This window comes from Salvelinus alpinus, chromosome 5, assembly GCF_045679555.1.
Source record: "Salvelinus alpinus chromosome 5, SLU_Salpinus.1, whole genome shotgun sequence".
NCBI lineage: Eukaryota > Metazoa > Chordata > Actinopteri > Salmoniformes > Salmonidae > Salvelinus > Salvelinus alpinus.
Window position 1 is genome coordinate 67,834,444 of NC_092090.1, and position 20,257 is coordinate 67,854,700.

At 43.1% G+C, this 20,257-nt stretch overlaps 1 protein-coding gene across 1 annotated transcript in view; it reads left to right on the top strand.

Moving 5' to 3' along the window:
* Positions 1-767: 767 nt before the first annotated feature.
* The window catches only part of LOC139576584 (uncharacterized), a 36,517-nt gene continuing 17,027 nt past the window's right edge, over positions 768-20,257 (top strand). Inside the window, exon 1 of the mRNA XM_071402836.1 lies at positions 768-958. Coding sequence (XP_071258937.1) covers positions 878-958 — 81 coding nt within the window. The 5' untranslated portion in view covers positions 768-877. The remainder of the gene's footprint in view (positions 959-20,257) is intronic.

Genomic DNA, 20,257 nt, shown 5'->3' on the forward strand with positions numbered 1-20,257 from the left:
AAGTCAGACAAACAATATGATTAACGGTTTAGTGAGTATTTTGTTCTATAGGTCTACAGCACTGTTAATCAGCATGCCTATGAATATCAGCTAATCTTATTGACTCCATACAGAGTTTACACAAAAGGATTCTCAACTCTGCATAAGTCAAGTAATTTATGCTACATATGCTACATAGCCTTCCTATATGATGGTATATTGCCTCTGCCAAGAGGCGTGGGCTTTTATGGCACAGGTGGTAGTGCATTTGCCCTGTAACCAGAGGTCCCTGGTTCAGCCCTGCTCCGCTACAGCTTTCCCCTCTCAATTTGCTAGAAATTCATTCATAAAGTCACTATAACCACACCTACACTGGCTCAAGCTCACTCTTTGCCCTGTGTTTCGATGCCCCCCCTATTGCTTCATTGGTGGCATCAGTGCAAGAGTAGGTTTCACATGTTCACATTGGGTTTGTGCTCCGGACACTTCTAGAGAAAAGGGGGGAATAGTGTAGCCTGTTTGAGAGTACTACTACCCCTCTGTCAAGATGCCTGGGCTTTTATGGCACAGGTGGCAGAGCTCTGCTCCTCTTAAATCACTACATAACCATAAAGTTACTCCAAAATCAATGGTCTGCAGCTGACCAACTACAAGGAAATGTAGGTCACTGTTTCTAATCCCACAGCTGGTGCATGGGAAGCTATGTTCGTCAAAAATGATTGTTGACAAATAAGACTGACTGCCAAATTGTGGGCGCTTCAGTACAACCCCCTGTGATTTCTGTATGCGGGTCCACGAAGGATGAAAGCGCGCTCCCGAGAGTTCAGGTGAATGGAGAGTGGGAGCGAGAGCGGGTCACGGTTCAGTGTGCGTAGGAGAAAAGGACGAAATAAGGAAAATGAACTGCAACAGCTCGTTCTGGGCACATGTGTTCTTGACAGCGTATCTACTATGGGTCACGGGATGTGTTGCACAGAAAGTAAGTAATACATGGCTGCTCTTTGTTTACAGTCTCATTTGCCTCATGAAAAAGCGCAATCAATCGTTTCACCCGTCAGCGGGCTTCTAGTGACTGGCAGAAAACTTGTAAGCAAGAATGAAACACGTTTCCTTGTTGTGTAGTTGGTACCCACACTGGGAAAGACATAATATAGCCTTTCCAGGGTCATTTGTCATTATGGTGAACGTACATGATGTAATGCACTGTAAACGTGTTGTAGTAGAATAGACCAGTGAATACAGCACCCGTGCATACAGGGCTCACGTACAGAAGTTTGAGTATAGTTTTACATAATCTTTATTGTATTATAAAAAATGTAAAAATCTAATACCATTATACTTTTAAATAATCTATAATCTTATCGAAAGCTACAAAAAAGTTTATTGACATGCATTTCAGTAGGAAGCTTCCAATTCTAATAATCCCAAATTCAAAGTCATGCTGGGTTGGTAACTGGTAAATAAGCCATTATTTTATGGGATTTTCCATTGCTCATGTTGTCAATGAATGCGTAATTGCAGATATGAGCTTTTCACAACTGTAAGACATTGCAAATATACATCAATATTAGGTTATAGCCACGTGTTTGAACTGAACATATGGAGTAATGACGAACTTTGAGATATCTCAGGGCTTAATGCCCTCTTCTATCCCTCTTGTCCATGTATCTGTCTGGTGAAGGTCAGGTTTGTCAAGATACAAGAGGGAGGAGGTTGTGGAATTCTTATTTTTTTCTTCCTCAACTTGATTTGGTTAAAACAAACTTTGATGGATTTAAACATATAAAGAAGTAAAGTAAAACAATTATAATAATAAAATAGAGGAGGGGTTTGGAATAGGATACGAACCCGGTTTAGGGTAAAAGGATTTGGGTTGGGGGAAGGGGGAAATAAAAAATAGGATGTAGGGGATGGAAACTTGTTCTTCAGGATACTGGGAGGGGAGTAATGGTTTGTAATATTTGAATAGTGGGATGAATGGTTATTTTTGATGTTGTTTGTGTCTCCATTGAGTTGTGTGGAAGAAAAAAATAAAAGTCTACTTACAGCGAAATAAAAACGTCCGTTTAGGTTGTTAAAATGTCAGCTTCTATTGCAGTGGCCCACCATCCTGGACAGATTAGTTTAAAAGGGTAAAGTTATTTAAATAGGTCGGGTAAAATCCAGGCTTTAAACTGTTGAGATATCAGCGGGAGTAAAAGTGGATAAAATCACAATAAAATGCATAAATTATCCACTCTAAAAGGGTTTTAAAAGTGATAAATATGCGCAATATTTAATTAGCACGGAAAGGGAGTTGCTAAATAAAAATCTGGGCGGGTCAGTTTGTTCCTCCTGAATCATGAGCTTCAGAGATGGATTGTCCACCGACCTGAGGGTTCAGAGATTCTGATTGTTGCAGGGGTGATTGCAGGGTACAGTGAAAATCTTAGGCTTTGAGCTCCAACATACTGGACCAGTGAAATAAAATATTGAAAATGGTAAAAACAATATAAATAGACATAGCACTATATACATAATAACAGCTGATGGATATTTATTATGAATAAATAAATGTCCATTGGGATGTATGCAGAGTAAAGACTGTTGAGGGGGTGGGTTAGAATAACCATAGGGTGAGCAGCAGGCTGATCATTGAGTGAAATAGAAAACAAAAAGTAATAATATACATATTAACAACTGCAATAGTGATGAATGCCATTGGGGTGGGGGCAGAGTAAAGTCTGTTGGGGGGGGTGAAATGCCCATAGAAAGGGGGGGGGGGGTGCAGGAGAGAGCATGTCGATAAGGGGAGTAGAAGGGGTGGGTGGAGCAACAGAAGAAAGAATGTCCATAAGGGGAGTAGCAGGCAAGATAAGTGAGAGTTGAGGATGTCCATGAGGGAGAGTAGTGGGGGGAGCAGGTAGCTGACTAGTGGTGGCTAATCAGCAGCCTGATGGTCTGACGGTAGAAACTATTAGCTCTCAGTTTTTGCCATGATGCTCCTGTACTGCCCGCGTCTGAGTGATTGAAACGGGGAGAAGAGGGCATGGCTTGGGTGGCTGGGGTCCTTCCTGCGACACCTGGTGTTGTAGGTGTCCTGTAGGGCAGGCAGTGTTTTCCCAATGGTGCGTTAGGCTGCATATATCACCCTCTGAAGAGCCTTGCGATCCGTGGTGGTGGAGTTGCCGTACCAGGCTGTGATGCAGTCCGACAGTATGCTCTCGATGGTTCTCCTGTAGAACACTGTGAGGGCACTCAGGGTAAAACTGAACATCTTCTTGAACATCCGTGACAATCCTTGGTAAAGCTACATTTACAACCATGGGGAGAAACACATCCTCAACGTGACTGTACCTTAGTAGAGGTTAACGGCAATGGCATGCCATAGTCAGACAGAGAGAGCAGAGAGCAGGGCATGTTCACCTCCTGTTCCTCTCTCTGTCTGTCCCAAATTGCCTATAAAGGGCTCTGGTCAAAAGTAGTGCACTACATAGGGAATAAGGTGCCATTTGGAACACATTGCCGGCTCACTCTCTCACTTTGTGGTGAAAACAACTCAAGCTGCCTGCCTGCTTGCCTGCCTTAGTCCACTGACATGGACTTCATGTCTTCATTCTTGAACCATAGCTCTCATGAATCACCCTGTACATACTGTAGAATAGTGACACCTTACCCCTGCTCTCTGCAAGTAGCTACACAACACACAGCAGTTTGTCTGAGAGAGGGGGTTCTTAGTATAGTGGTATTTAAGTGTAACCCAACCGGCCCTTACAATTCATTGTCGGAGTGTTACATGGCACTGGATTGCATGGTGTGATCAGTGGCTCCCCCCCCCCCCCCCCCTGGTTATTGGGTTTCCACATCCACACTATGGTGGGGTTTGGAGGTGTAACTCACCTGAAACGTGTTCAGCTGGTTGTGCAGCAGAGATGATGGTGCAGCAGTCCAGGTGACACTACTTAGGGTTTATCCTCAATTCAGTGTAATTTACAAACTAGGAAGAAACCTGCTAGCCTCGTACAACCAGACTGATCTCGCAAGATTACATAAATTATTCGCCACTGATCCACTCTATTTATTTGGCCCCCCTTTTATATCCAAATTGTTGGACATAAAAGACTGTAAAAAAACACCAGCAAATCAACTCCAAAGTGATTTTAATTTAGTAAATCTATTCCAAACTATTCCAAAACATAATAGAGAGAGATATATGTGATCGTTTTAGTCAAATAATATATCTGTTTGGGCTTCTTGTTGTCAATTTGCAGTCTACCAATTATTTGTAATTTTGTTCCTGCCTGCTCACCATCCGCTCAAAAAAAAATGGTCCCGTGGCTGAATCTAGTGGATTATCCATGCTGTAGGCATTCTTAGTCATATCTGCTCTCCTCTTCTGAGTGTTCTGTATGTGAACAACGGACACTACAGTATTGACTTACTGCACATGTACTTATGCTATTTATCTGGGGAAAAGGAAGCTATTGATCTGCCACTGTACTGTAAATAAAATAGAAGGCAGACATGACCTAGTGAATCCATAACATGACCATGTTATAAGTAGTGTCTATGGGCCATGCTAATGTGGTATTTAATTATGTTCAGTTGTTATAATTTGGGAAAGACCCCCCTAATCTGTTCAGTGGTTACAGGTGATTAACAGAGTCTGGCAGAAGGCGTTCTTTTTAATGACCAAATCCTTCCTGACAACTTTGGCAGCAGAGTCAGATTGCAGTACTATAAAATAACTCTCCCACTTCCTGTGTATTTTGTTGCTGTAGCCTACTGTCTCCACTATGAGTTGAATGTCACACGGTCATTGTATGTCTATGGCAATGTCTGGTGTCATTTACATAAAAGGCTTACCTGTCTCATTGCAGAGTTCTCCTTTGGGCCATGTTAGAAGAAATATTAGCTACGACCACACACTACTATAACACTAGGAAGGAGAATCGATAAGGCTACGAACTGTCAAGACTCGTCTCCAGCTACTATGACTGAGTGAGGGTGAGCAGCAGAATTCTTAGAACTGAATAACGAAAGCCCTTAGTATATTGAATTGTCAGCGTCCCCAGCTTTAGTTTCTGTGTGCATAGGGTGCTCACTATCTTTGCAATTATCTGCCTGAGGGGGCACTCTAAATGATGTCTTTGTCCTCTTGTCCTCTTTTGTATTAAGTTGATTTTTGGAATAGCGTAAACAAGCTTGGTATTAATTTCATCCAAACCCAAAATGAAGGGTTCAACTCTGATAAATCCACCACCCTAACATCTACAAAAATGAGTGCATGTTTGCCATTAGAAGATACTGCAATCATTTCATTGGTTATTGTCATGTTGATTAAAAGAGGGAACAACCTAAAAATAGAACCACTGAGGAATTCATTGCCTAGCTAAATGTTTAAATTCCGTAAAGAGACTAGATCATACTGTAAACACATATTGGTCAGACATTGAGGTTGGCATGGTGGTAAATAACCTATACTGTTACTTTAAATGAGATGAATGGGCCAGGCGGAGAGAGCTGCCCTGCCCTGCTAGCTGGTCTGGCTGTGTGTGTTGTTGTCATCCTGCATGGTGGGGCTACTCGCTCAGCTGCTGAGAGATTAATTACTTAGGATGCATCCATTCGCTGCCTGGGTCACATTCCAAATCTGGAAATGATTTCTCCTAATTGGTCCAAACCACCATGGTGACAGATAACACTGACTGACTGCATTTCGCCCACATGCTTTACTTTCTAGGCTAGGCATACTTAGTTAATGACTGTTACCTCCTTCCATCCAGAGAGGAAGAAAAATCCAGGGAAACTGTTAATTGGTGTGTGCACCGCAAATCTGGAACCCCTCCATCCAACAGCCCGCCCACCCAGCCACATATCTATGTGGAGTTGAAGGGTCCACCACCACCACAATGCTGAGCATTCCACTGTCTCATGCAGAGCAGAGACTGGTCTTGATGGAGGTTTGTAAAGGTCCATATTTTGTGCGGTGAAGACTATGCTCTGAGGTCACTGGGGGCAGCTTCAGTTAGAGCCCAATCAGGAAGCTAACCGGTTGTTTGTAAATTCACCCTGAGTGAATGAGGGCACGGGATAACCGCATGCACACACACCATACTTATTGTATAAGTCGTGGGCTTGTGTATCAGTGCCTTTTCACAGCTGTGTATTAAAAAATACACTATATGTACAAAAGTATGTGGACACCCATTCAAATGATTGGATTTGGCTATTTCAGCCACACTCGTTGCTGACAGGTGTGTAAAATCGAGCACACAGCCATGCAATCTCCATAGACAAACATTGGCAGTGTGGCCTTACTGAATGGCCTTACTGAAGAGCTCAGTGACTTTCAACATGGCACCGTCATAAGATACCACCTTTCCAACAAGTCAGTTCGTCAAATTTCTGCCCTGCTAGAGCTGCCCCGGTGAACTGTAAGTGCTGTTGTTGTGAAGTGGAAACGTCTAGGAGCAACAACGGCTCAGCCACGAAGTGGTAGGCCACACAAGATCACAGAACGGGACCGCCGAGTGTGTAAGAATTGTCTGTCCTCGGTTGCAACACTCACTACCTTAGTTCCAAACTGTCTCTGGAAGCAACGTCAACACAGGATCTGTTTGTCGGGAGCTTAATGGAATGGGTTTCCATGGCTGAGCAGCCGCACACAAGCTTAAGATCACCATGCGCCAATGCCAAGCGTTGGCTGGAGTGGTGTAAAGCTTGCTGCCATTGGACTCTGGAGCATTGGAAACATGTTCTCTGGGTTTGGCGGATGCCTGGAGAACGCTACCTGCCCCAATCTATAGTGCAAACTGTAAAGTTTGGTGGAGGTGGAATAATGGTCTGGGGCTGTTTTTCATGGTTCGTGCTAGGCCCCTTAGTTCCAGTGAAGGGAAATCTTAACGCTACAGAATACAATGATATTCTAGACAATTCTGTGCTTCCAACTTTGTGGCAACAGTTTGGGGATCTAGTAGAAAGTCTTCCCAGAAGAGTGGAGGTTGTTATAGCGGGAAAGGGGGGACAAACTCCATATTAATGCCCATGAATTTGTAATGAGATGTTTGACGAGCAGGTGTCCACATCATTTTGGTCACGTAGTGTAGCTCTTCTAGCTTCTATGACACACGGATCTAGTATGCTCCATTGGAGAAATGACCCTACAGTCTTTGATCTAGACTTCTGTCAGTGTCTGACCTGACCAACAACAGTGGCTAAATTATTGGACCGAGACAGCGCAACAGAAGAGCTGCTGAGTTCTGGGCTATACACATCATCTGGAGGTTGACACGGCTGAAGCGTTAGCCTTTTGGGGCAGTGTCACTTTTCTACTCCCAGTAAATAGCGCCTCTGGGAGTCCCTGCCCCCTTTTGAGGGGCCCGTCTGGCTGTTTATGAGCCAGTCAGAGGTTGTTTGTGCATGTGAAGGAGTGAGGGAAGGGAATGAGTGAGTGAGTATGTGTGCGACAGCAAGCGCTATGGGAAGTTGGGCGTCAGTGTTTTGCAAGATTTTAGCTGGGCGTTTCATCATATTAGTTGTATACTCACTAACCTGTTGCTAAGGTTCAATTAGGCAATAGTAGATTTCTCTAAGCTCTTCAGTTAAGTTTTATTTGTCACATGCACAAGTACAGTGAAATGCTTAAAGGGCAACTCCACCACTTTTCAACCTCATTTTCATTATCTCCAGCACAATACCAGTGTCTACATATGTAAGTTTTACCCGATGACGTCATCAAAAGTTAAAACGTTTTATAAACCGTGATTTTTCAAACACTGAGATTCGCTGTGGCTAGAAACTAGTTGCAGGTTTTGAAAATCACTTTTTTTTAGGACTTTAACTCAAGTCTTTTAACAACAGATCATAAGCGCTTTGTTTTCACATATGTAGACACTGGTTTTGCGCTGGTGATAATGAATATGAGGTTGAAAAGTGGCGGAATTGCCCTTTAACTTGCAAGCCCTACCCAACAGTGCAGTATTCAATTTCAAATAAAACACGGGAAAAAAAGAGAGGAAGCTATATACAGGGTCTGTGTCAGTACCAAATTCATGAAGGAACAAATGGGATGCTCGAGGGGAGGAATTCCTGCAGATGCTGGAACGCCCCAAATTCCGGGCTGCAGTTGCACACTATTGAAAAAAAACCTTGCCAAAGACCAAAATGAACTAAAATGTTGTCATAATATATGCACGCACTGTTCCGAACAGTTTCGTATGGGAAGCATGCGAACGCCTTCAGTGTGTGTGTGTGTACGAGTGCCAGTGTAGGCGTGATAGACAGGTATACATGTATACATGGCTGAAAAGTGACTGGTGGCAGGAATATATAAATACTTATGTTAATATACTAATGGTAATACATGTAGACAGGAGTGATAGTGACCAGTAGCAGGATAAATAGATACAGTAGATACTATTGGTAATCAATGAACAGAAGCATAGTGGTTGTAATAAATCAAATGAATAATCATTTTAGCAGCAGCATAGGTGTGAGGGGGAGCAGTATTTGTTAGCCATTTAACAGTCTTATGGCCAGGGGCTAGAAGCTGTTTAGGAGTCTGTTGGTCTAAGCCTGGATGCACTGGTACCACCTGCCGGACGGGAGCATGGAGGATAGTCCATGATTCTCTGATCGACCTCTACGCAGAGGATACCATTCTGTATACTTCTGGCCCTTCTTTGGACACTGTGTTAACTAACCTCCAGACGAGCTTCAATGCCATAGTCTCCTTCCGTGGCCTCCAACTGCTCTTAAATGAAAGTAAAACTAAATGCTCTTCAACCGATCGCTACCAGCACCTGCCCGCCCGTCCTGCATCACTACTCTGGACGGTTCTGACTTAGAATCTGTGGACATCTAAAAAATATCTAGGTGTCTGGTTAGACTGTAAACTCTCCTTCCAGACTCACATTAAGCATCTCCAATCCAAAATTAAATCTAGAATCAGCTTCCTATTTCGCAACAAAGCATCCTTCACTCATGCTGCCAAACATACCCTCGTAAAACTGACTATCCTACCGGTCCTTGACTTCGGCGATGCCATTTACAAAATATTCTCCAACACTACTCAGCAAATTGGATGCAGTCTATCACAGTGCCATCCATTTTGTCACCAAAGCCCCATATACCACCCACCACTGCGACCTGTACGCTCTCGTTGGCTGGCCCTCGCTTCATATTCATCGCCAAACCCACTGGCTCCAGGTCATCTATAAGTCTTTGCTAGGTAAAGCCCCGCCTTATCCCAGCTCACTGGTCACCATAGCAGCACCCACCCGTAGCACGCGCTCCAGCAGGTATATTTCACTGGTCATCCCCAAAGCCAATTCCTCTATTGGCCGCATTTCCTTCCAGTTCTCTGCTGCGAATGACTGGAACGAATTGCAAAAATCACTGAAGCTGGAGACTCATATCTCCCTCACTAACTTTAAGCACCAGCTGTCAGAGCAGCTCACAGATCACTGCACCTGTACATAGCCCATCTGTAAATAGCCCATCCAACTACCTCATCCCCATACTGTTATTCTTTTTGCTCCTTTGCACCCCAGTGTCTCTACTTGCACATTCATCTTCTGCACATCTATCACTCCAGTGTTTAATTGCTAAATTGTAATTATTTCGCCACTATGACCTATTTATTGCCTTGCCTCCCTTATCTTACCTCATTTGCACACACTGTATATCGATTTTTTTTACATTTATTATTGTGTTATTGACTGTATGTTTGTTTATTCCATGTGTAACTTTGTGTTGTTGTTTGTGTTGCACAGCTTTGCTTTATCTTGGTCAGGTCGCAGTAAATGAGTACTTGTTCTCAACTAGCCTACCTGGTTAAATAAAGGTGAAATAAAAATATTAAAACATCTCGGTTGGCCAGTCTTTGGCAATTCTTCAGCCCTTTTTCAGGCAGTAGTTAGGGAGTTTTATTTAGTTTAAGACATTGTGTTTCAAGTTTATATTCCAAGCAGCAAAACAGTATACAGTGTGTTTCTTTTAGAAGGCTTTTGTATTAAGTTCAAACTACATTTTTGGTAATTAGCATTTTAGTTCCAACATAGGATTCAAGTTCCTTAACAACATAATTATGGTAAACCTCAAAATAATGACAGTGCTTAATTTGACATTCCACTGCACAAGTAATTTCAATCAATTATTTGCTTGGGTGCTTTACTTTTGTACAAGGATAGTCTAGTCATCTCCGTATAGCACAACTGGGGCACGATGACCGACGAGCAGGGCCTTATGTAAACTTTCTGCCTGCTCCTACTTATTAGCTTCACTTCATTAAAATGTTATCTCCCATCCCACCATGAAGTGGTGCAACCAAACGGCACTGTGGCCCATTGTGTCCCATGAGAAAAGGTTTCCTCGAATAATGACCGCCTTGGCTGCCAGTGGAGAGGAGAGGCCTGCGTCTGTGATGTAACAGAACTGGGATGTTTGGCATTATAAGAATGTCCCATTTCCATTAAACACTGTGGCACTTTGGAGACCATTCATGTGTAGACTACCTTGTGCATCACATCACAGTGAGGGTGGCAGACCTCCAGATAGCCAGCCCAGTCCTACTGTGGCCAGGGCCATGGAGATGACACAGTCTCTGACCCTCTCTCCCTCCTTGACACAGTTCTCTCTCCCTGATGGGGGATGGATATGTAGCCCACAAACTGAATAGAAAGATCATGCATAAAGAAAATTGGATTTGGTCACTTTTTTTGGTCACAGAAACACACACACACACACATACACACACACACCCCCTCCCTCCCCCCCATGTTGTCAAGCTGTTCCCTTCATTCTATAGTGTATTGCACAACACCGTTGAGCAAAACCGAAAATCGGCTTACTCTCTGCAACCTCTCGGGAATGGCATTTGACCAGTTCAAATGTCATCTGTGTAATTATGTGTTGTGGTTGTGGCATTCACGACATGAGTTCCTAGTAGGTCTAAGGCCATTTTCTTGTTTGTACCTTACTATGATGTAATGCTTTCATGCTAAACTGCATTCTGAGAAAGGAAAGGCCATCATACAACACTCTTAGAACTAGGTGGGCATCAAAGTACTGACTGTACCATGACGTTTGTAATTTATCACTGTTACATCAGCATCCATCACTGTCAGATTGTATTTACAAATGGGCAATTACACATTATTAACAGAAGGACGCCGAGATGCAGATTTTTCACTTTAAACGTGTGCCAAAGAAAAACTATTGATTGCAGTTAAACAAACCATACAGATCTATGCACAAGGACTACTTTTAACAATTGCGACTGAACATTTCACAAGAACACATTTACTCGAGAACAGTGCAGGTGTAAAGTTTGGTAACTAGGTGAAAATCTCTGTGACCACGTTTTCCAAAAACTGTAAAATATCTACTCCAAATTCAAAGATGTCTGCAGAAAGAATGGGGTGTCAGCTATGACATGACACCTTGAGATTGAAAAAATCTATTTGGTTATTGAACTACAGTAAGTGAAGTGGATTAACACCCGGTAACAGAATGATGGTAACAGAATGACATCATGGGTCCAAAAATGCATAATTAGAAATGTCATTCTCTTCATGGTGATGTATCCTGAATAGATACACAAAGGTAGACATTTTTTTATATCCTCCTTTGCATGTTTGGGTATTATTCTATACACTGCTATTATTCTGAGCTCCGCCCCCAAATAAGACCACATTTGGTTGGTCAGGACCTAACCAAATCTGTACCAGTTTGAACTGTACAGCACAGTAGAGTACAGTAGAGTTCAGTGTATTAGAGTATAGTTCAGTAAATTATACTGTACTCTACTTTAATGTGCTCTTCTGTATTGTACTGTGCTGTACTAAACTGTACTATATTGTACTGACCTATACTCTGTTTCTTTACTGTATTGTAGTGTGTTCTACTTTACTATACTGTGCTATCCAAACTTGTGAAAAAGTATATTTTCGGTTCAGATTTGGACTGACCAAACTTCAACTACTTTTCAACGTTCATGGACATCCGGTGTCAGTCGGTGCTCAGTGGGTGAGAGGGCTGGTTATAGTAAATGGAAAGAGGAGGGTTCATGGGAAGGTGGCAGTAAGAGCCTGGAGAGGAGACATTAACTGGAGAGGGACAAGGGAGACAAACAAAATGAGGAATGGTGAACAATGGGAAGTTCTTGACTTGAAAAAAATAATTATTATTATACAGTATAATTGGGAAAGTATTCAGACCCCTTGATTTTTCCACATTTTGTTACGTTACAGCCTTATTCTACAATTTATTAAATCGTTTTTTTTCTCATCAATCTACACACAATACCCCATGATGACAAAGGAAAAACAGGTTTTTACAAATGTTTGCTCATTTATTAAAAATCAACTGAAATATGACATTTACATAAGTATTCAGACCCTTTACTCAGTACTTTGTTGAAGCACCTTTGGCAGTGATTACAGCATCGAGTCTTCTTGGGTATGACGCTACAAGCTTGGCACACCTGTATTTGGGGAGATTCTCCCGTTCCTCTGCAGATCCTCTCAAAATCTGTCGGGTTGGATGGGGAGCGTTGCTGCACAGCTATTTTCAGGTCTCTCCAGAGATGTTAGATCGGGTTCGAGCACGGGCTCTGATTGGGCCAGTTAAGGACATTCAAACACTTGTCCCGAAGCTACTCCTGCGTTGTCTTGGCAGTGTGCTTTGGGTCTTTGTCCTGTTGGAAGGTGAACCTTCGCCACAGTCTGAGGTCCTGAGCGCTCTGGAGCAGGTTTTCATCAAGGATCTCTCTGTACTTTGCTCCGTTCATCCTTGCCTCGACCCTGACTAGTCTCCCAGTCCCTGCCGCTGAATAACATCCCCACAGCATGATGCTGCCACCACCATGCTTCACCATAGGGATGGTGCCAGGTTTCCTCCAGATGTGACGCTTGGCATTCAGACCAAAGAGTTCAATCTGAAACAGAGAATGTTGTTTCTCATGGTCAGAGTCCTTTAGGTGCCTTTTGGCAAACTCCAAGCGGGCTGTCATGTGCCTTTTACTGAAGGGTGGCTTTCGTCTGGCCACTACCATAAAGACCTGATTGGTGGAGGGCTGCAGAGATGGTTGTCCTTCTGGAAGGTTCTCCCATCTCCACCGAGGAACTCTAGAGCTCTGTCAGTGACCTTCGGGTTCTTGGTCACCTCCCTGACCAATGCACTTCTCCCCCAATTGCTCAGTTTGGCTGGGCGGACAGCTCTAGGAGGGGCCTTGGTGATTCCAAACTTCTTCCATTTAAGAACGATGGAGCCCACTGTGTTCTTGGGGACCTTCAATGCTGCAGAAATGTTTTGGTATCCTTCCCCAGATCTGTGCCTCGACACAAACCTGTCGCGGAGCTCTAAGAACAATTCATTCGACCTCTTGGCTTGGTTTTTGCTCTGACATGCACTGTCAACTGTGGGACCTTATATAGACAGGTGTGTGCCTTTTCAAATCATGGAGTCCACCTGAATTTACCACAGGTGGACTCCAGTCAAGTTGTCGAAACATCTTAAGGATGATCAATGGAAACACTGTACCTGAGCTCAATTTTGAGTCTCAAAGGGTCTGAATACTCATGTAAATGAGGTATTTATATTTTTTATACATTTCTAAAAACCTGTTTTTGCTTTGCCATTATGTGGTATTGTGTGTGTGAGTGTGTGTGTGTGTGTGTGTGTGTATTGCTGAGAAAAAATATGTATTTAATCCATTTTAGAATAAGGCTGTAACGTAACAAAATGTGGAAAAAGTCAAGGGGTCTGAATACTTTCCGAAGGCACTGAGCCAACAAGTGCTCAGCATATATGGGAACTCCTTTAAGACTGTTGGAAAAGCATTCCAGGTGAAGCTGGTTAAGAGAATGCCAAGAGTGTGCAAACCTGTCATCAAGGCAAAGGGTGGCTACTTTGAAGAATCTCAAAACACTTTTTGGGTTACGGCATGATTCCACATGTGTTATTTCGTAGTTTTGATGTCTTCAGTATTATTCTACAACGTATAATTTTTTTTTAAATAAAGAAAAACCCTGGAATTAGTATGTCCAAAATTTGACAGGTTCTGCATATATGCCTTAATTAAGAACTACAGACTCTTAGCTTTCATTTGACACCAAATGGGATGTGCTCCTATGAACTTCACGTTAATGCTCATGGAGCTTTTTACATGGAAATTCCCCAATGCATAAATTATAATACATTTATGTTATTTGTTGCCCAAACATGACAATCGGTGTACTGTGTCCACAGCAATAACATTTGTTTACAACCTAAGTTCATCTTAAATTTTTTAACAGAAGCTGACCAGTGGAATCAAAATAGCCCCATAACATCAAAGATCCAACACCATATTTTACAGTAGGTATGGGGTTCGTTCTGCTTATACATTCTCATGTTAATGCCAAACCCATTACTGTTGTGTGTGTGTGTGTGCGTGACCAAAGAGCTCCATTTTCATGTCATCTGACCAAAGCACTGATTCCAATCCAAGTGGCAATGCAATTTAGCAAACTTCTTGCCTGGCTACCCAAACTCTTTGCTCCAGCCAAATGCTAAGCTACGCATAATGAGTCTGGATCGGAGTACCTCCTCAACAATTTCTAGAATGGAAATCCAATACAAACCGACTTTTCTGTCATTGGTTTTGATACTCTGATTGGGACTTTGTTTTGTACAACACCCCTCATTTTGACGTCACCACAAACAACTTCAATGATGGCCTGAGTTTTGACTTCTGAGTTTGACTTCTGAGGTCTGAGTTTTGACTAGGCCATTCCAATACATTTAAATGTTTCCCCTTAAACCACTCAAGTGTTGCTTTAGCAGTATGCTTAGGGTCATTGTCGTGCTGGAAGGTGAACCTCCGTCCCAGTCTCAAATCTCTGGAAGACTCAAACAGGTTTCCCTCAAGGATTTCCCTGTATTTAGCGCCATCCATCATTTCTTCAATTCTGACCAGTTTCCAAGTCCCTGCCGATTGGAAAAACATCCCCACAGCATGATGCTGCTCATCGGGGTGATGAGAGGTGTTGGGTTTGCACCAGACATAGTGTTTTCCTTGATGGCCAAAAATCTCAATTTTAGTCTCATCTGACCAGAGTACCTTCTTCCATATGTTTGGGGAGTCTCCCACATGCCTTTTGGCAAACACCAATCGTGTTTGCGTATTTTTTTCTTTAAGCAATGGCTTTTTTCTGGCCACTCTTCCATAAAGCCCAGCTCTGTGGAGTGTACGGCTTAAAGTGGTCCTATGGACAGATATTCCAATCTCCCCTGTGGAGCTTTGCAGCTCCTTCAGGGTTATCTTTGGCTTCTTTGTTGCCTCTCTGATTAATGCCCTCGTTGCCTGGTCCGTGAGTTTTGGTCGGCAGCCCTCTCTTGGCAGGTTTGTTGTGGTGCCATATTCTTTCCATTTTTTAAATAATGGATTTAATGGTGCTCCGTGGGATGTTCAAAGTTTCGAATATTTTTTTATAACCCAACCCTGATCTGTACTTCTCCACAACTTTGTCCCTGTCCTGTTTAGAGAGCTCCTTGGTCTAAATGGTGTCGCTTGCTTGGTGGTGCCCCTTGCTTAATGGTGTTGCAGACTTTGAGGCCTTTCAGAACAGGTGTGTGTGTGTGTGTATGTATGTATATATATATGGCTAAGGTGTATATGGCTAAGGTGTATGTGTGTGTATATATATATATATATATATACTGAGATCATGTGACACTTAGATTGCTCATAGGTAGACTTTATTTAACTAATTATGTGGTAATTGGTTGCACCAGATCTTATTTAGGGGCTTCATAGCAAAGGGGGTGAATACATAAGCACACACCACTTTTCAGTTTAACATTTTTTAGAATTTTTTTAAACAAGTCATTTTTTTTCATTTCACTAAACCAATTTGGACTATTTTGTGTACCTCCATTACATGAAATCCAAATCCATTTAAATTACAGTTGCTGGGACCGCTTCTCTGTCAAGTGATCCTGCCGACCGAGGCCGGGTCTAAGGAGTTGCTTAGGTTAAGAGCTAGCCTAGCTGCTAACTAGCTGTCTATCAAGCTAGCAGTGTTTTCTTGAGGGCTTGAACGCAGACCACGACATGGTAGGCCATTGTGGCTAGGACCGTGGATTGTCCCGTGCTTGTGGCTGTCTAGACCCCAGCTGTTTGTTGTTGCATTTTCAATCTTCCCTGCGTCCTTCCCTGTCTGGAACTGCGAGGAGTAACAGCGTAATCTATTGTTGTTAGCGTGACAAAGACCAAAGCCGACGGGAGTACCATTGAGGACAGTGGTGTCTCTCTATCACAGGTGAAGGATTTTTTTTAAACAAACAAAAATTGTTCTACAAGCAGTTGTTACAACAAGAAAATAGCTTCCAGTGTTTTGTCCAAATATTGGTGGAGTCAACTAATAGAAGAATCGACGACCTGACCAGAGGTAGAGAACCTGAAGAACAGTTTGCAGTTCTCCCAGCTTGACGAGTTTAAACAGGAGAATGTCAAGATGACAGCAATCTGTAAGTCATTGAGAGAGTACATCAGTTCTGTATGTGAATCCATGATATCAATGACGGATAAATCAGATTATCTTGAGGGACAATCAAGGCGGAACAACATGGGTGTGGACAGAATTGAAGAATCTCCACATGAGACCTGGAAGGAGTCTGATGACAAAGTGAGGGAAATGATCTCTGGGAAATTGAAGATGGACCACAGGAAGATTGAGGTTGAGCGCGCCCACAGGACTGGAAAACCCACCACCAGCCCAGGTGACAGGCCCAGGCCAATAGTGGTCAAGTTCCTGAAGTTCAAGGACAAGGCAGCTGTTCTGGAAAGAGCCAAGAACTTGAGAGGAACATGTATCTTCCTCAACAAGGACTATCCTGAAGCTGTGCGCCAGAAGAGGAAAGCCATGAAAGCTGCCACAGCAAGTGGGGACATTGCTTACATCCACTATGACATTGCTTACATCCACTAAGACAATAACACCTTATAGACGTTAGGCAATTAAGGTCACAATTCTGAAAACTTAGGACACTAAAGATGCCTTTCTACTGAAAAACACCAAAAGAAAGATGCCCAGGGTCCTTGCTCATCTGCGTGAACGTTCCTTAGGCATGCTGCAAGGAGGCATGAGGACTGCAGATGTGGCCAGGGCAATACACTTCTGACCCACTGGGAATGTGATGAAAGAAATAAAAGCTGAAATAAATAATTCTCTCTACTATTATTCTGACATTTCACATTCTTAAAATTAAGTGGTGATCCTAACTGACCTAAAGCAGGGAATATTTACTAGGATTAAATGTCAGGAATTGTGAAAAACTGAGTTTAAATGTATTTGGCTAAGGTGTATGTAAACTTCCGACTTCAAATGTATGTATGTATATACAGTGGGGAGAACAAGTATTTGATACACTGTCAATTTTGCAGGTTTTCCTACTTACAAAGCATGTAGAGGTCTGTAATTTTTATCATAGGTACACTTCAACTGTGAGAGACGGAATCTAAAACAAAAATCCAGAAAATCACATTGTATGATTTTTAAATAATTAATTTGCATTTTATTGCATGACATAAGTATTTGATCACCTACCAACCAGTAAGAATTCCGGCTCTCACAGACCTGTTCGTTTTTCTTTAAGAAGCCCTCCTGTTCTCCACTCATTACCTGTATTAACTGCACCTGTTTGAACTCGTTACCTGTATAAAAGACACCTGTCCACACACTCAATCAAACAGACTCCAACCTCTCCACAATGGCCAAGACAAGAGAGCTGTGTAAGGACATCAGGGATAAAATTGTAGACCTGCACAAGGCTGGGATGGGCTACAGGACAATAGGCAAGCAGCTTGGTGAGAAGGCAACAACTGTTGGCGCAATTATTAGAAAATGGAAGAAGTTCAGGATGACGGTCAATCACCCTCGGTCTGGGGCTCCATGCAAGATCTCACCTCGTGGGGCATCAATGATCATGAGGAAGTTGAGGGATCAGCCCAGAACTACACGGCAGGACCTGGTCAATGACCTGAAGAGAGCTGGGACCACCGTTTCAAAGAAAACCATTAGTAACACACTACGCCGTCATGGATTAAAATCCTGCAGCGCACGCAAGGTCCCCCTGCTCAAGCCAGCGCATGTCCAGGCCCGTCTGAAGTTTGCCAATGACCATCTGGATGATCCAGAGGAGGAATGGGAGAAGGTCATGTGGTCTGATGAGACAAAAATAGAGCTTTTTGGTCTAAACTCCACTCGCCGTGTTTGGAGGAAAAAGAAGGATGAGTACAACCCCAAGAACACCATCCCAACCGTGAAGCATGGAGGTGGAAACATAATTATTTGGGGATGCTTTTCTGCAAAGGGGACAGGACGACTGCACCGTATTGAGGGGAGGATGGATGGGGCCATGTATCGCGAGATCTTGGCCAACAACCTCCTTCCCTCAGTAAGAGCATTGAAGATGGGTCGTGGCTGGGTCTTCCAGCATGACAACGACCCAAAAACACAGCCAGGGCAACTAAGGAGTGGCTCCGTAAGAAGCATCTCAAGGTCCTGGAGTGGCCTAGCCAGTCTCCAGACCTGAACCCAAAAGATAATCTTTGGAGGGAGCTGAAAGTCCGTATTGCCCAGCGACAGCCCCGAAACCTGAAGGATCTGGAGAAGGTCTGTATGGAGGAGTGGGCCAAAATCCCTGCTGCAGTGTGTGCAAACCTGGTCAAGAACTACAGGAAACGTATGATCTCTGTAATTGCAAACAAAGGTTTCTGTACCTAATATTAAGTTCTGCTTTTCTGATGTATCAAATACTTATGTCATGCAATAAAATGCAAATGAATTACTTAAAAATCATACAATGTGATTTTCTGGATTTTTGTTTTAGATTCCATCTCTCACAGTTGAAGTGTACCTATGATAAAAAATTACAGACCTCTACATGCTTTGTAAGTAGGAAAACCTGCAAAATCGGCAGTGTATCAAATACTTGTTCTCCCCACTGTATATATATATATCTCTCCTCTCTCTCTCTCTCTCTTTTATTTATATATATATATATACAGTGGGGAGAACAAGTATTTGATACACTGCCGATTTTGCAGGTTTTCCTACTTACAAAGCATTTAGAGGTCTGTAATTTTTATCATAGGTACACTTCAACTGTGAGAGACGGAATCTAAAACAAAAATCCAGAAAATCACATTGTATGATTTTTAAGTAATTACTTTGTATTTTATTGCATGACATAAGTATTTGATCACCTACCAACCAGTAAGATTTCCGGCTTTCACAGACCTGTTAGTTTTTCTTTAAGACGCCCTCCTGTTCTCCACTCATTACCTGTATTAACTGCACCTGTTTGAACTCGTTACCTGTATAAAAGACACCTGTCCACACACTCAATCAAACAGACTCCAACCTCTCCACAATGGCCAAGACCAGAGAGCTGTGTAAGGACATCAGGGATAAAATTGTAGACCTGCACAAGGCTGGGATGGGCTACAGGACAATAGGCAAGCAGCTTGGTGAGAAGGCAACAACTGTTGGCGCAATTATTAGAAAATGGAAGAAGTTCAAGATGACGGTCAATCACCCTCGGTCTGGGGCTCCATGCAAGATCTCACCTCGTGGGGCATCAATGATCATGAGGAAGGTGAGGGATCAGCCCAGAACTACACGGCAGGACCTGGTCAATGACCTGAAGAGAGCTGGGACCACAGTCTCAAAGAAAACCATTAGTAACACACTACGCCGTCATGGATTAAAATCCTGCAGCGCACGCAAGGTCCCCCTGCTCAAGCCAGCGCATGTCCAGGCCCGTCTGAAGTTTGCCAATGACCATCTGGATGATCCAGAGGAGGAATGGGAGAAGGTCATGTGGTCTGATGAGACAAAAATAGAGCTTTTTGGTCTAAACTCCACTCGCTGTGTTTGGAGGAAGAAGAAGGATGAGTACAACCCCAAGAACACCATCCCAACTGTGAAGCATGGAGGTGGAAACATCATTCTTTGGGGATGCTTTTCTGCAAAGGGGACAGGACGACTGCACCGTATTGAGGGGAGGATGGATGGGGCCATGTATCGCGAGATCTTGGCCAACAACCTCCTTCCCTCAGTAAGAGCATTGAAGATGGGTCGTGGCTGGGTCTTCCAGAATGACAACGACCCAAAACACACAGCCAGGGCAACTAAGGAGTGGCTCCGTAAGAAGCATCTCAAGGTCCTGGAGTGGCCTAGCCAGTCTCCAGACCTGAACCCAATAGAAAATCTTTGGAGGGAGCTGAAAGTCCGTATTGCCCAGCGAC